Raw genomic sequence first — 15,385 nt, 5'->3', positions numbered from 1 at the left:
TAACGGCTGAACACTGAACTCCACCAGAAGCCCGTGAACTGGTAAACGCACAGACAAGGAGTGGCCCGTCCACATGGCGGCCTATTACTCAGCTATAAAAAGGAATGAGGACCCGATACATGCCACACACAGATGAACCGTAAAACATTATGCTAAGTGGAGAAGAAAACAGATGCAAAAGGCCACACGGTGAAGGATTCCACTTGTGCCATGTGTCCAGAACAAGGAAATCTACAGGAAGAGAGGGCAGATCCGCGGCTGCCCAGGGCTGGGGGTGGGTGGGAAGGGAGAACCCGCTACTGGATAACAGGCTTCCTTTTGAGGTGCTGACTGTGGTGGTAGTTCCTTGGCCACGTGGATGTACTGAAAACCATGGCACTGTGTACTTCAAGGGAGGTTTATGGATCAATATGGCTGCTAACGACGATAGGCAAGAGCAGAGGAACAGAATAATAAATTAAACAGAGATGACTTAGTAAAAACAACACGACACACACACCCACGCATGCTTCGCCGACGTTCCCTGGGCTCGCCACGTGGGCCCACGGGGCCAGCTGCCTCGGGCCAGGGGGCTGCCAGGAGCACCAGACCATCCCTGCCGGTTCCGTGCGGCTCGCTGACATGGGCTTCAATGGACCACGTCAGCACGTCTGTTCGCCTTCCGTGGGGAACTCTTTTATTGAACAGAGACCTCACCAAACCGAGACGCTCCCTTCAGTTCATTGTCACATAAACACAAAGCAGCAATGATTCGTGTGGGACAGTACAATGTTCGCCGTCCACAATGCATCACACACTGAACGTCTGCTGCACAACAGGATGGGTGGATGGACGGATGGATGGGTGAATGGACTGGTGGACAGAAACATGCAGACGGAGGGGTGAATGGACAGACAGGTGGGGGGTGGGTGAGTAGGTGGATGAGGGTTGGATGATGGATGGACAAATGGACAGTAGATGAATGAATGGGTGAACGGATGGGTGGACGGACGGATGGAAGACAGGTGGCTAGACGGACGGACACATGGATGAGTGTGTAAGTAGCAGGGGCTGGGGGCACAGTCCTCGGCTTCGCTCTGAATCCCACGGTGAGTGAGTACATGGCGCAGGCGGGGCTGTGTCAGAGGCTGAGAATGGGGAGGCCTGTGTCACATTCGGCTCGGTCACATTCAAGGCACTAATATGCTACCCGTGTCACAGTCTGCCCGGCTGGAGCACCCTCTGAGGACAGACAGCAGCGGCGAGGGCCAACGGTGTGCACAGGCGGCCCAGACCCCATCCTCAGGGAGCTGTGACGTGACTGAGCTTCTCCAGAAAAGGGATGCATCTCCCGCAAGTCCCCTCGGTGTCTGCTGTCACGGTCACCGCGGGGCTGGAGCGGCACCCTGAGGGCTCCCTGCTGTGCAGACCAGCCCAGGCGCGGCCCTCCTGGGAGCTGCCTGCCCTGCAGAGGAGGCGCACACGTGCAGTTCCAGCGCAGACGTCCCAAGTTCGTGTTGAATGGCAGGCACCATATCCGGCCTAACGAGGGAGCTGCCGGGGTCTGAGCCTGTGGAAATAAATACTCGCACCTCAAAGACCACAGAGGAAGACACAGCAAGGACAGATGGGCGCTCAAGGTCACACAAACCCTCGTGCCCCGGGCCACCGGACGGGCCTCTGGGAGTCAGGAGCAAGGTCAGCACGAGCTTCCACCACGCCCCCCGCGCGCCTGTCCACCGCCGTCCTCTAGGCCTCCTTCCCGTCTGGCACGGCCCGGCGGTGCCTCCCGGGCGGCCCCGCTGCGGCTTCTCCCGCCGCACCATCTTGATCTTCCTTCGTCTCCTCCAGTTCTCCGCCTCTGGTCCTCTCCTGCAATCATAAGAGAAGCTACAGAGCATTCCGGTCAACGCTGTCCAACTCCCGGGCCTGCCGCGCTGCGTGTTCGCGAGCGGGACAGAGGAGCCGGCCAGCCACAGGGCGCGGGTCTGGTGCATCAGCAGCTCTGAGCGCATCTGCACTGAAGGGAACTAAAGGCAGGTCCAGCCTGGGACTTGCAAGTGAGAACAAGGCAAGGGAGCTCTGCTTTGAAAAGTGGAGCTCGTGCGCGTGCGCGCAGACTTCTTACACACAGGCCCCTGGCCGTGACGTCATGCAGGGTGGAGGCTTCCTGCTCCTCTAACAGCCTTCGAAGTTTGAAAGCAAAGTCAGGGATCAGCAAAGAGGCAAAGCACAATGCTCTCCGCTCTGTGGCCTGGGAGGTCAGCCCAGCTCTCCATTGGGAACATGCAAGCCCTCCTCTGCTAGGGGTGGCTAGAACTAAAGTCAGATTCCAGGCAGCTTTGCTGAAACAATCTCGTATTTCTAGCCTCTGATGTTCCCTCTTCTACCCCAGAACTGCCCCCCTTCCAAAATAGGCAGTATTTCCCACTAAGTGCAAATGTAAGTTTTGGATTTGAAAATCATTTATCGGCTCCTTAGGGACTCAAGAGCAAAGGCTCTTCCACGCCAGAGAGTGCGTGTTATCACCACGACCTCGTGGGGGCGAGGGCCTGGCTTCTGGCCGGGTTTCAGGGAGGGGCTTATGGAACCCCATCACCTCCAGATCTTATAAAATCCCGAACAGCAACAGGCCTAAGAACCACGCAGGGCCATCCCAGCCCGTGGTCTGGTCTCGCGTCAGCTGCTCTGGGTTACATCATAACCAACGTCGCACTTTATCGTCTGCTGTTGGGACTTCAGGGGCAGGGGAGGAGGGAAAGACAAATGTGTCTGTGCTTCCATTCTGCTTGAGAGACGCTGGTCCGTGGCACAATCTGAAATTCAGGTTTTCCACTCTTTCCTTCACAATGCAAGGTGACAGCTGATCCCCACGTTCCTGGCTGTGTTCGAGCTTGTCTGGCTGAGGGGCAGGGCCGTGCGGAGCCGCTCACAAGGGCCCTCCCTCCCACCACAGCACGGAGGCGCTGGGCCCACGCCAAGGGCCGGCCGCCGCGGGCACGCTCAGGGCCGCGGTGTGCAGGAAGGCCACATGACCAGGGAGAACACAGGCGACGCTCCTAGAGGGCAGGCCCACCACTGTACCTTGTTGCCTTCCCCGTCCCTGGACTGTCTGGCTCCACCGTCCTGAGACGTCTGCTCGCGCCTGCTCACGTCCTCCTCAGAGTTTCCTGGGAGAGCTGCTCTCCTCGAGCAAGAGAACAGGGTGAGCAAACAAGGGTGGCCCCCGAGGAGGTGGACGATCACACGGTTAAGAACACGCTGGGGGCCCTTCCAGAAGCAGCGGGCACCTGATCACGGGGACCCAGTTCTGTCCTGTGGACCTTCCCGCTGACACCTCTGCAGCGCCCTCTGGGGGACGCAGGGCAGGAAGCGATGGTTCTGCTCAAGCATTTTGGAGCTGGCGTTTTCCTCTTCTCTTCCAATTATTGGGGCACTGAAAGGGTCAGGTCTCCAGTTCCGTTCCTAGCCCTGCACTTTGCTCACTGGAATTTTCACTCACAAGCGAGCCCACAATCACACACGTTAATCACTCCTTTTCCTACCAAATCAGTCCCAACTCAGAACGGGACCACTTCCCTGTCCTCTGCACCTCCCCCCACCAACAAAAATTTCCTTGCGGAGGTTGGAGGGGGGAAAGGTCAGACCCCCAAAAAAGTATGCAGCATTCTGTCTGAGTTGAACATACAAATGAAACACATTTTTCAATGAAAGAATAAATATATTACTTAGTAGTTACCTGCAGAGGTTCATTTTAAAGTTTACTTCCAGACTTTGTAAGTCAGCAGAATTAGGTTGGCAAAATTTCGTTGTAAGTACTTAAAAATACCAGCACACTTCGGTTCCCTCTCGGAGTTTCCGCACAGAACGGCGGGGGCGGGGGCGGGGGCGGGGGCGGGGGCGGGTCGCGGTCGGGCCGCAGCCGGAGGCACTGCTGCGCCCCCGCCCCGGGCAAGGCCCGGTGTCCGATGGCGCTGCACTGGCCGCAACCCACCGAGTGAGCGCGCGAACGGATGGACAGACACACGAGCGAGTGAGCGAATGGAAGAACGAGAGAACGAAGTACAGAATCCATTCTCATTTCTCTGTCTTTCCTGATTTTGAAGTTGTTCTTGTGTGTTATGGACTAATGTACGCTAGTAGCTAGGAAGTGCTTACTTGTACTTTATTCCTAACCAAAGACGGTTCAGGAAGTTTTTTAAACAAATGCACAAATTTGAACTCCCAGGTATAAGAATCTGAGACCACACAGGTCAATGGCGGCAAGCCTGGGACGCAACAGACTACAATGGCCACTAGAGGGAGACATGGAACCTCTCAAAGAGCCACATGTGTGTGACAGAAAAGTGCCCCCCCCCCCCCCCCCCCCCCTCCCCGGCCCTGCACTCCCCCGGCAGGGAGGGTCTGCTCTCCTCCCTTCCCAGCACAGCTTCCTCCCAACCCCCACCCCCAATGTCGCTGCCTCTGTGCCAGGCAACCTCCGACCCACAGGAACGAGCAGAAACAAGGTTAGAGGAAACGGCCCCACCCCCGGCTCCGATACTTCACACCTCTCTACGTATACTCCTTCTAGCTTTAAACATTTAATGTAAATGGAAGAAAAATACCCTCCCTGCGGATGACAACTGAATCTATTAGAAACTCACCTGGAAAGAAAGCAAATCTCTAAGCTGAAGAGTGAGAAAATTAATTTTTAAAGCTGTGCACAACCGGTGTCTGCCCCCCGCAGCACTTCTGTGAAAGGACTGTGGGCGGGTCCCAGGCTGCCCGCGGGGACCACGCACACGGGGCGGGGCCAAGTGTCCAAGGCTCCTGTGCCAGCGAGGGGAGTGAGGAAAACATTTCCCACAAACCCCTTCCCTCGAAAGCTCAGAATAACCCTATAAATATTTCCAGGGCCATTATAAGCCACAGATGTTATCAGAGGCAGAATCGTGCAAACTTTAGAAGACCTAACCCGCAAATGACGCTGCCACAAAAATAGATTTTCAAGCATCTGAAAGGAATACCAGCTTCCCTCTGGAACGCTGTAGAATGCCCATGCCTTACTTTGATATCAAAAGCGATAGCTGGCTTTCCTGCTTATCCCGCGGCCCATGAAACTGGAGGAAACTCCCAAAATAACACTCAGAAATAAAAGGACAGACAACAGAACCGGAAAAGCAGAACAGTTCAAGAAGGGAACTGTAAGAATAACTAACTGGACACAAAAAAACAGATTATGAGGCCTCGTGAGGTTTCCAGGGTGGAGAAGATTCCAGAATCTGCATTGCTGGGTGACCTGTGGGAACATCTAATGGGCTCATTTTGTCAATTTCCAAGAAGGGAGCCACGGACTAGAACCGGGGAAGCTACAGAGCGAGCGCCTGCGTTCATCTGCGAAGGTGCTTGCAGCCCTCCCCGCCAGCCTGGGTGCCGGCGCCCGCAGGCCACGCCGCTGCAGACGGCGCCGCTTGGCTGGACCTTCCTGAGTGGACTGACCCCTGACCGCAGCCCGGAGGGGCGGGCAGGGAGGCAGAGGTGTGGGTGAAACTGGAAACTAGCTCCAGTTTACACCAAGAGTGAAAAGAGGTTTTTTGTTGTTTTTTTTTTTTAATTATAGAGTGTTCATAACGTAGTTGAACGCTAATTATAATGATGACCCTTCTTCCTTCAAGGGACGCGTGCATGCTTCCGGAACATTCTCCGTCCAAGTCCCCTCACGGGCTGATCTGCAGGGAGCTGGCGAATCCCGGGGTGAGTCAAGGTGACAGCCCTGGCACCTGACTGCTGACCGCAGGTCGGCCGCCTCTGCTGGCCCCAACCCTCGGCTCGGCAAGGACCTCCCGTTTCCCCTGGGCCGTGCGGGTCTCCTGAGAGAAAGCCAGCTCTCCAGGTGGGCGGGGACGTCCTCCCCACTGGCCTGTGGGGCCTCCATGTCACCCCACACTCTGACAGGCGGGCCATCGGTGTCTTCTGTCCCCAGTCAAGGAGCTGCGGCCTCGTTTGCACAACTCCACACACCCGCAGGGCGGGTCAGCCTGGCGTGGGGGGGCCCGGCGGGGGGCCGCCTCCCTGTGCCTCTGACTCCCTGTGCCACAGGGCAAGTCGCTGAAGGGCCTCGTTAGGGTCCCGGCCACAGCCCGGCCGTGTCCTCCTTCCCGGGGCCTAACTACCCCACCAGTACCGGCAGCGCTGCACTGGGCCTTCTAGCTGGAAGGCGCCACGCTAAAACCCAGAATGATCACTATTACCATCAATAAGCTCCAAGGCCGCCTCCCTGGTGCCAGCTGAGGTAAACCAGGGCGGGGCCAAGGGGCACCTGGGCCTGGGACGGACGGCACCTGACGCAGACCGGGGCGCGGGCGCCGGCAGGGAAGGAGAGCCGATGCTGCGCCGGCCCGTGAACCTGAGCTGCTGGGCCTCCACGTCTCCAGCACCCATGCACCCGTCGCCGGCAGGGCCCGCACCTGTCCCGTGCCTTAGGGCCCAGCCTCGCCCCGGCGGGGGAAGACAGAGGGAACACTGCCCAAGAGTGGCCTGGCCATCCAGAGGCCAGTGCTCTGGGTACTCGAAGGTCTCCCCACGCCTGCCTCCCGTGGGACCCACCACACAAATGCCCCCCAAGCCCCACCGGCAAGCTCTATGGGTGTGACCCGCTGTGACACCCCCACGGAGGACAGCACGTGTCTGCAGCAGGGCCGCCCACATGCACGAGCACGTCTCCAGAGGACACCGTCCTGCGCTGCCCGTAAAAAGGACCAGGTGCTCGTTGGCAGAACACTGTTGTGGGATGTGGCCACTTCTTATTCTCCCCAAGGACAAGGAGACAGGAGACCAGCTCATCACAGAAAGCCCTGCGTCTCTTGAAATAACGTTTATAACTGACCCTCTTCTACTAGACAGGGAAATGCGCGGCTTCCCTGTTCAATGATCCTTTATACTTGTCAGCAGGGAGCCCCTCGGTCACAGGGAGCTGCTGATTGGCTAAACAGGGTGCAAATCTCCTGGGCAGGTGCGTTCAGGAGGAAGGCGGTGCGCTCAGCAAGGGGCGGAGGAGGGAGGATGAGGCACCGCCCCCGGGCGCTGCTGCTCCTGCCTGGGCCCGATGGATCCGTGTGACCCAGCCTCTGCCTCAGTGACCGACAAACAAAAGGAGACCAACATGCGCTTCCTGGCGCCAACTCACGGTGTGGCGCTGCTGCTCCTGCCTGGGCCCGATCGATCCGTGTGACCCAGCCTCTGCCTCAGTGACCGACAAACAAAAGGAGACCAACATGCGCTTCCTGGCGCCAACTCACGGTGTGGCGCTGCTGCTCCTGCCCGGGCCCGATGGATCCGTGTGACCCAGCCTCTGCCTCAGTGACCGACAAACAAAAGGAGACCAACATGCGCTTCCTGGCGCCAACTCACGGTGTGGCGCTGCTGCTCCTGCCCGGGCCCGATCGATCCGTGTGACCCAGCCTCTGCCTCAGTGACCGACAAACAAAAGGAGACCAACATGCGCTTCCTGGCGCCAACTCACGGTGTGGCGCTGCTGCTCCTGCCCGGGCCCGATGGATCCGTGTGACCCAGCCTCTGCCTCAGTGACCGACAAACAAAAGGAGACCAACATGCGCTTCCTGGCGCCAACTCACGGTGTGGCGCTGCTGCTCCTGCCTGGGCCCGATGGATCCGTGTGACCCAGCCTCTGCCTCAGTGACCGACAAACAAAAGGGAGACCAACATGCGCTTCCTGGCGCCAACTCACGGTGTGGCGCTGCTGCTCCTGCCTGGGCCCGATGGATCCGTGTGACCCAGCCTCTGCCTCAGTGACCGACAAACAAAAGGAGACCAACATGCGCTTCCTGGCGCCAACTCACGGTGTGGCGCTGCTGCTCCTGCCTGGGCCCGATCGATCCGTGTGACCCAGCCTCTGCCTCAGTGACCGACAAACAAAAGGAGACCAACATGCGCTTCCTGGCGCCAACTCACGGTGTGGAAGCCTTGACTGTTGAAGCTGAACCTTCAGCCAGATGCTGTCTCGCTGGCCCCAGGCTCCGGGGGGCTCCGCCTCCCACAGGCGCCCTCGCTGCTCCGGGTGGGCCAACAGGAACTTGCTGCAGACTGCGGGAGGGGCCCGCGTGAGCCGGCGCGCGCCGCGCGGCCCCGCGTTTCCCGCTCCCCGCGCCCTCTTCACCCTGCCAGGGCCCATCTCCACTCACACGCACAGTGGGGCTACAGCCTCGACAGGAGAACGGGGCACCCGGTTCGCAGGGCAGCGTCCCCTCCCCTCAGGCACTGCCCCCTCACCCCCCAGCCTCAAGGCCCTCCTCTCCCACGGCCTCCCCACTCATCCCCCTAGGCACGGTGACTCCCGTGTCCCCACCGTCACGAGGTGAGCGCTTCCACGAGGCAGTGCCCCCAGGCTGCCCAGCGGGACGCTGCTCCCGGCCCCGCGGGTGCCCACGGGGACCCCACCGGCCCCCTGCCGGCACCCTCGCCCGGGGCGCAGCGCAGAGGGCGACCCACAGAGCGCCGTGCCCGGGGTCCCCAAGGGGCAGGCTCAGCGGGCGCGTGCGAGGTGGGCTGTTCTGGTCTCCGCTCTGGACAAGGGCAACTTCATCACCGCAGGGGAAGCTGGCGTCCGATTTAGAACCCTTGGACGCCCCGGCGTTTTGCACCAGAACGTGCGATACGCAGCCCGCCTACTCCTCGCACGCGGCTCCCCAGCACTGCAAGGGGCCTGTGCACCCCCACGGGGGCCCGTGCCCACCCTCCACCCACATCCCACCAGCAGCTGCCCTGCGGTCGAAGGATGTGCAGCCTGGCGGTGTGGGCAGCTCGCAGCGCACAGATCCGGGGACAGAGCCCATGCAGGCCTTGGCACCGCTCGGCCAGGCAGGGACCCCGGGGGCCCGGTACTCCGCGCTGGACTAGCGAAGAGCCTGGACCGAGGCGGGGGCCCCCCTGAGGCCCTCGACCCCCGTCCCACGGAGAGAGGAGCAGCTGCCCGCCAGGAGCCCGTAGAGCATGGGCCCTGGGCGGGCGGGCCCTCGCCCAGCCGGGGCAGCCTGTCTGTGCGCAGCGAGCACCAGCCCGGTCCTCAGCCGCCGCGCTCACCCACGGGCTGGCACTGCCTCCCCTCCAGCCCGCGGCTCCCAGCTGCTAGGGCAAAGCAACGAACTACCGGCCTCAAGGGCAAGAGCAGCGGCACGGGGGGGCCCAGCAGCAGATCTCTGGGCTCTGCGTCTCCCTGACGTTGTGCTGATTTGCTTTTTATTTCATCTAAACCCTATTATTTCTCGGGCTGGGAAAGAGAGGCCCCTGTGACCGAGCACGGGGTCCTGTTTGTGCTGGAGCGTGGGTGCTTTCTCTGCGGACCAAGGAGGGCTCCTGGCCCCGCCCCACCAGCCACCTGCAATGCGCATGTGCACCCACCACCCTTACCCAAGGCTTCCACCCGACAGGGGGCTCACCACAGCGCATGGCGGGAGACATCGGCCGGCTGATGCCGAGGGCCTCCTCCTCGCGGAACGTCTCGCAGAAGTCCCACAGCATGGCCGTGCCCAGGCCTCGGCGCCGGTGTTTCCTCCTGACAAACACGGTGTCCAGGACGGGCAGCAGGTAGCACGCACCTGTGCCATCGCCACAGAGGCTGCCTGCGGGGAAGGCAAGAGACACGGCTGTGCGCGGGGCCGGCGCCAGCCGGAGCCAGGGCCAGCCTCACAAACCGAACAGCCGCAGACAAGTAACAGGCGGCTCCAAACCGCCCGCTCCCCGGCGGCCTGGCTGCCCGGCCCACGTGGCCGCAGCTGCTAGGAACGCAGCCACCGGACCGTGGCGCCGAGACGCGAGGTGAGGCTCGTGACTGACTGAGCAGGGCTGCTCCTGTGCAGGCGCCTGAGGTTCCTCCGTCCCTGCGCGGGTTTTGCAGAGGCCCCTGGCCCCGGGGACAGGGCGGGGGACTGCCTGACACATCTCCTGGGCAGGGACTCGTTTCAGTGACTCTCCCGAGGGCTCCCTGTGTCCCGCTGTGGCAAAGGGCACTCGCCCCAAAGAGACTGAGTCCCGTTTCCCAGAAAACACCAGCAGAGTGAGCAGCGACAGCGGCTCCCTTCCTTCCTCTCGCCCCCCGAGTGCCACCCCACCGCAATGGCTCCCACCAGCCGCCTCGCAGCATCGGCGGGGGGCACTCCACGTGCTCGGCGCAACACTTCTGCTATCTGAAACTGCTCGAAAAATGAAATCCATTAATTTTTAAATATATTAGGTATTTGAAAAGGGAAGTTGGACCCTTACCTCACATCATATACAAAAAATTAACGAAGATAGGTCTACACATAAATGTAAAGGTTGCAACCACAAAGCTTTCACAAGAAAACCTTCACAACCTAGACTCAGGTGAGGAGTCCTCAGATTCAAAGCCACAAGCACAAGCAGTGGCCAGATCTGACTTTAGCAGAATGAAAACCATTGTGTCCAGAAGACACAGGTAGGAAAAGGAAAAGACAAGGCACAGAGTACAAGAAAATGTCTGCAAGTCACACATCTGATAAAAAAATAGCATATCCAGAATATATATAAAGAACTCTTAGAATTCAATAAAATGAAACCAAGCAACCAATAAAAAATGGACAGATAGTCTGAACAAACATTCTTCCAAGAAGACATACAATGGTTAATATCGATAACAACAGAATGTCATTAGTCATTAGAACATGCAAATGAAAACCGTGGGGAAATGCGCCTTCCCCCTGCGAGGACGGCTATGATCACAAAGACCAGCGATAATGCGCGCTGACGGGGCGTGGAGAAGCCGAAGCCCTCGTGCAGTGCTGACGGGGTTATATAATGGCGCGGCCACTTTGTCAAATGATTTGGCACTTTCTTAAAAAGTTCAACACATGCTCACCAAATGACCCAGCAACCCCCTCTTAGGAATCGATCCAAGAGAAATGGAAGCACGTGTCCGCACAAAGACACGCATGTGGACGCGTGCGGTGGCACTGTTCACAGCAGCCCCAAACGAGGGGCCATGCTGGGAGGTGCCTGAGCAAGATGGGGTACAGTCACGCCCTGGCACATTACTCAGCAATAAAGAGGAACAGAGTCCTCATATGTGCTACCACTGGTATGAACCTCAAAAACGCCGTGTTAAGTGAAAAAAGCCAGATGCAAAAACAAAAACAAAAACATCACATATGGCGTCAGTGCACTGATCTGAAGTGTCCAGGAAAGGCAGAGGGATGGAGACAGAGCGCGGCTCGCCGGTCGCCTGGAGCGGCGGCGGAAGCTGAGACTGACACCACGTGGGCCACTTCCCGGGGTGGAGGGAACGTCCAAAAGCAGGATCAGGGCGATGACTACACACAGCTCATTGTATGTGCCGAAAGTCACTGAATGGTACAGTTTTATGGGACATAAAATTATATTTCAATAAAAGTGACTTTACAGGCTTACCATGCATTGTACTAAAATTGTGCTTGAATGATACAACTACGTAAGCAAAGGGAAACACAGTAAGGCACAGAGGAGAAGCCTGGCAGGTGCCCCGGGTGGTCAGGCGAGCGTTACCAAGAGCAGCGCAGATGCCCCGCCCCCACTGTATGAAGGGACCCTACGAGGAGAAGGGCACCTTGCTTTCCTCCAAGCACGCCCCCGGTCTAATCGTGAGGAAGCCACCCGACAAACCTGCATGAAGGGACATTCCGCGCACATCCCGATGGCTACGCCCCAAAAGCGTCCAGATCATAAAAGACATTTTTTTCTGATCGTCATCCCCCTCCAAACTCAGTGCTAAGGGAGGAGCCTTTGCTGGCAGAGTCGAGCTCTGAAGAGCCGCAGGCCCCTGCCACGGCTACGCTGTTCTGTGCGCTGCCCAGAACAAATGTCTGCCCGCTGAGGGCGGTGCCAGCCCGCGAAGAATACATGGAGTTTACCATGCAGTCTCGTCGTGGGATTTAGATCGGCAATTTCCAATCGGGGCGCCGCACAAACCTTTAAAACATGCAGTACCTGACTATTTAGTCGGGGCACTGACCTCTCTTCCCTTCGGGTGTCAGACTGAAACATGACAACAGCCAACATGACAAGAGCCATCTTGGTGTGGGTGCCCTGTCTTGACCCATAAACATACAGGTCATGTGATGGAGTTGCATCCCACCAGTCACGCCGAGAACCCGTGGCCCACATGCTGTGAGGAGTACCGGCCACGCCTGCTGGACGCGCCATCCGTTGGGGTTAGGCAGCTGCGAAGGGCTACCACTTCACAGCAGGACTCCTTCGTGCGCTGTTCCAGGGCGTCCGCCCCCACGGTCCTGCTCTAAAGCCGCCTGACCACAGCCTCAGTCACCGAGCGCAGGCCAGGTGGCCGTGCCTGAGCCCATGGAGACCTGAGCTACAAGTGCACCCATGGTCCTCGAGAAACCAATACACAGGCCCTGCACCCTTCCAATACTCCCCACATCTTCCAACTGGTAACATTAAAGAAAAGAAATGAAAAGCACCATGCTTGCAAAGTCATTCTACACCGTTAAGGGCCACAAGGATTTTACGGGGAACATGGCACAGCCTGGGAATCAAAAAGAAGCATTTTTCGGCCTGTTTGCAGGTAAAACGAGAAACGGGGTGGCTGTGCAGCCCACACCTCGGGTTTATTTCCCACGGCAGCCGAGTCAGCAGTAACTGCTGTGCTCGAAGACCCTCTCCAAGTGACGCAGGGCTCAGGGACCTCCCCGAGGCAGGAAGTCCCTGCGGGGGCTGGGCGGCCGCCCCGTGCCCCTCACCTTTCGCTTTGGTTGTGTAAAATCCAACAGCTGCTCCGTCCCTCCACAGGATCTTAGCCTCCTCCTTCCCAGAGTAAGGTAAGAAAAACATGTCATCGTCATCCAGTCTTCTCTCCAGTCTTCCAAAAACAACAACGTTGAGGATGAAAAGCACGATCCTTTCCCCAAATGACTGAACCTTTGAAGGAAGGGGAAAAAAAAAAAAACAACCAAGTGAGATGAGAGAAAAATCAATGCGATTTTTTTTTTTTTTTTTGCACTTGGCACCGACCCAGGCGTCAGAGCCAGGTGTGCACGCCCGGTCACACCCCCGGAGCCCTTCCCAAGCTCGAGGGCCACAGCGGGCGCCTGTCTCGCCCGAGGTTTCACACCGGGGCCTCCCACACCAGTCAGCCTCCGGGAGGGAGGAGGGGCCGTGCCAGAAGGGCCTCAGGTCCCCAGGGCCACAGACGCAGGACCTAAGTGGACAAAGAACAATGTAATGAAACAGGGAGTTACCTCACACGTGGGGGAGGCGAGCAGCCTCAGCAGGTTTACAGGATGTGTCCACAAAGAAACCCAATCGGCCATCTTTACCAACAGCCCTGAAGTCTGGCCTCCAAAGGGGGGCAAGCCACTGGGGACAGCAATGGCTACACCAAAAGCAACTGAACTTCAGTGACTTGTGCCTGGTTTTGGCACAAACTAGAGGCCCGGCTGCAAGAGCTGCTGGGCCCGCAGGCCCACCGTGATCGATGCTGGGAAAGGGGACCGCCTCTTCCCCACCGCTAAGCCAGGGCCAAGGAAGAAAGTGCGTGTGGTCGAGGCGAGGCCAGGCCCAGCCGCGCCTCATCCCTAACACGGCCACGCCATGCCCACCGCTGCCTGGTACGGCTCTGTGCACGTGGGCACCCAGGAGGACGGGCCAGTGGCCGAGGCGGGGCCTCCCGTGCCCATGGCCATGCCTCGGCAGACGGGGCCGATGCACCGCGCGCCCCGTGGCTGCGCCTGGAGAGCGCCCCAGCGTCCCAAAGGCAGCCCCAAGCAGCGCGGAAGCGTGGCCCCTGCGACGAGACCAGCCCACCACTGACAAGGCGGCAGCGCTGCTGCACTGGCCTGCCCTCTGACAACGCTGATGGTGACCGCCCGGGTGCGTGGGTGTCGGTCACCCCTTCCCTGCACCGCAACAAGGTCGGCAACGCTGGTCCTCGCCGCGACGTCCCCCCACGACCCGCGCCGCCTGCCGGGGAGGAAACTGAAGCACAAAGGGGAGAGTGGCTACAGCCATTGATTTGCCTGCCTCCTTCCCGAGGGGGCTCCCCACAGCTCGGTGCGGGCCTGCCAGGGCGTCCGGCGGGCGGGGACAGGCCAGGGCGTCCGAGTCGCAGGCTGGCGTGGCCGCCTGACAGTGGCAGCCCGTGCTTGTCCCGGCATCTTCACCCATGAGAACGGACCCTCTGGGGAAGGGATGTTCGATATAAATACTCACGCTGGGGTTTCTAGTTAATACTTCACCCTAAACTTGCACTGCCATCATGACTTCTGGCCGTGGCTTGTTGGCCTAGATTTGCTGGGAGACCCTGAGCAACTTACAACCTCCTTGAGCCTCAGTTTCCTCAGCTGGTCAAGGGCAAAGACCACCTAAGGGGTGTCTGAAACATTTGTATGTTTTTCCACTGCTCTGATAAGAAAAATAAGGCAGCCTGTAGCATCCAAGCAAATGGCACAAAGTACTCAGTGCCAATAAACTTATTAATTGGCCCAGAATGTAAAACATTTCACCTTTATCTAGAGCCAAATCTTAGATGAGAAAAAGACTTCCGAAAACCACACCCACTAACTCTGAGAAGCCACCCTGACTCTGTGTCTCAGACGGTGGCCACCACATCAAGTTCAGACTTTCAGAACGAGCCAGTCCAAAACCGGGATCAGCATGCTGCGGAAGGGTATAGACGTCAACTTATAAAAGCCAAAGTTCGGAAAACACTGGTAGAGAAAAGCAGGCTGCATCTGGCAAGAGGGAAATATTTCATCAAAAACTGGCAGGAGAAAAGGAGACAGAGAAAATGCACTTAATCTGTCCAATTTCACTGCCGGGGAGAAAAACAACACGGGATGTGCGACGCTGCCACTGAGAAATGTCTCTGAGAACACAAAACGGAGACCCAGTTCTAATCCCTCGATTAGGACCGCTGATGACATTAACAGAAAGAACATTAAAAAAAGTTATTTTGTTTTTTGGGTTTTTTTTTTTTTTTTTTTGGTAGTTGGTGAAGAAGAGTTGGCTAAGAAATAAAATGTAATTAAAAGAAAGTCAGCCCCCCAAGTTCTGTGGAAGGACAGGGGGCTGTCCCCACAGACAGCAGGGGCAGGACCGATCTTGGCAACACGGCGCTTTAAGTGGGAAGAACGACCGTCCAAGCGGCTCAGTGCTCACAGCCTGGGCCACGTTTTCAGAGAGTGTGCGGGTTTCCTCCTCTAAATGCCTTAAAGAGCACGGCAGGCCCTCCCTGGCAGGTGGAGCCCAAGCCCCTAAGCACCACCCGGCCACCCACAGAAAGGAGCTGGGACGGCCACCTAACTGGCCCCTCCAGCAGCCGCGCGGGGACCGCGCCCGGCCGGCCGACTCCCAGACGGCCAGCTGCAAGCCTGCTGGACCTCCCCCACCTCAGAAGGAGCCA

The 15,385-nt window shown here is 58.5% G+C and overlaps 1 protein-coding gene across 1 annotated transcript in view; it reads right to left on the bottom strand.

Annotated features, from left to right (window-relative positions):
• Positions 1 to 666: 666 nt before the first annotated feature.
• LOC129061289 (protein FAM169B-like) overlaps positions 667 to 15,385 on the bottom strand; it is a 36,258-nt gene continuing 21,539 nt past the window's right edge. The window contains exons 5-9 of the mRNA XM_054561980.1: positions 12,726 to 12,903; positions 9,417 to 9,599; positions 7,933 to 8,064; positions 3,064 to 3,158; positions 667 to 1,851 (exon numbers count right to left, since the gene is read on the bottom strand). Coding sequence (XP_054417955.1) covers positions 1,729 to 1,851; positions 3,064 to 3,158; positions 7,933 to 8,064; positions 9,417 to 9,599; positions 12,726 to 12,903 — 711 coding nt within the window. The 3' untranslated portion in view covers positions 667 to 1,728. The remainder of the gene's footprint in view (positions 1,852 to 3,063; positions 3,159 to 7,932; positions 8,065 to 9,416; positions 9,600 to 12,725; positions 12,904 to 15,385) is intronic.

The sequence above is a fragment of the Pteronotus mesoamericanus genome, unplaced genomic scaffold (genome assembly GCF_021234165.1).
Source record: "Pteronotus mesoamericanus isolate MK-2021 breed Mesoamerican mustached bat unplaced genomic scaffold, CSHL_Meso_final scaffold_582, whole genome shotgun sequence".
Taxonomy (NCBI): domain Eukaryota; kingdom Metazoa; phylum Chordata; class Mammalia; order Chiroptera; family Mormoopidae; genus Pteronotus; species Pteronotus mesoamericanus.
The sequence above is the reverse complement of the archived record's forward strand: the minus strand, read 5'-3'. Positions and strand labels throughout refer to the sequence as shown.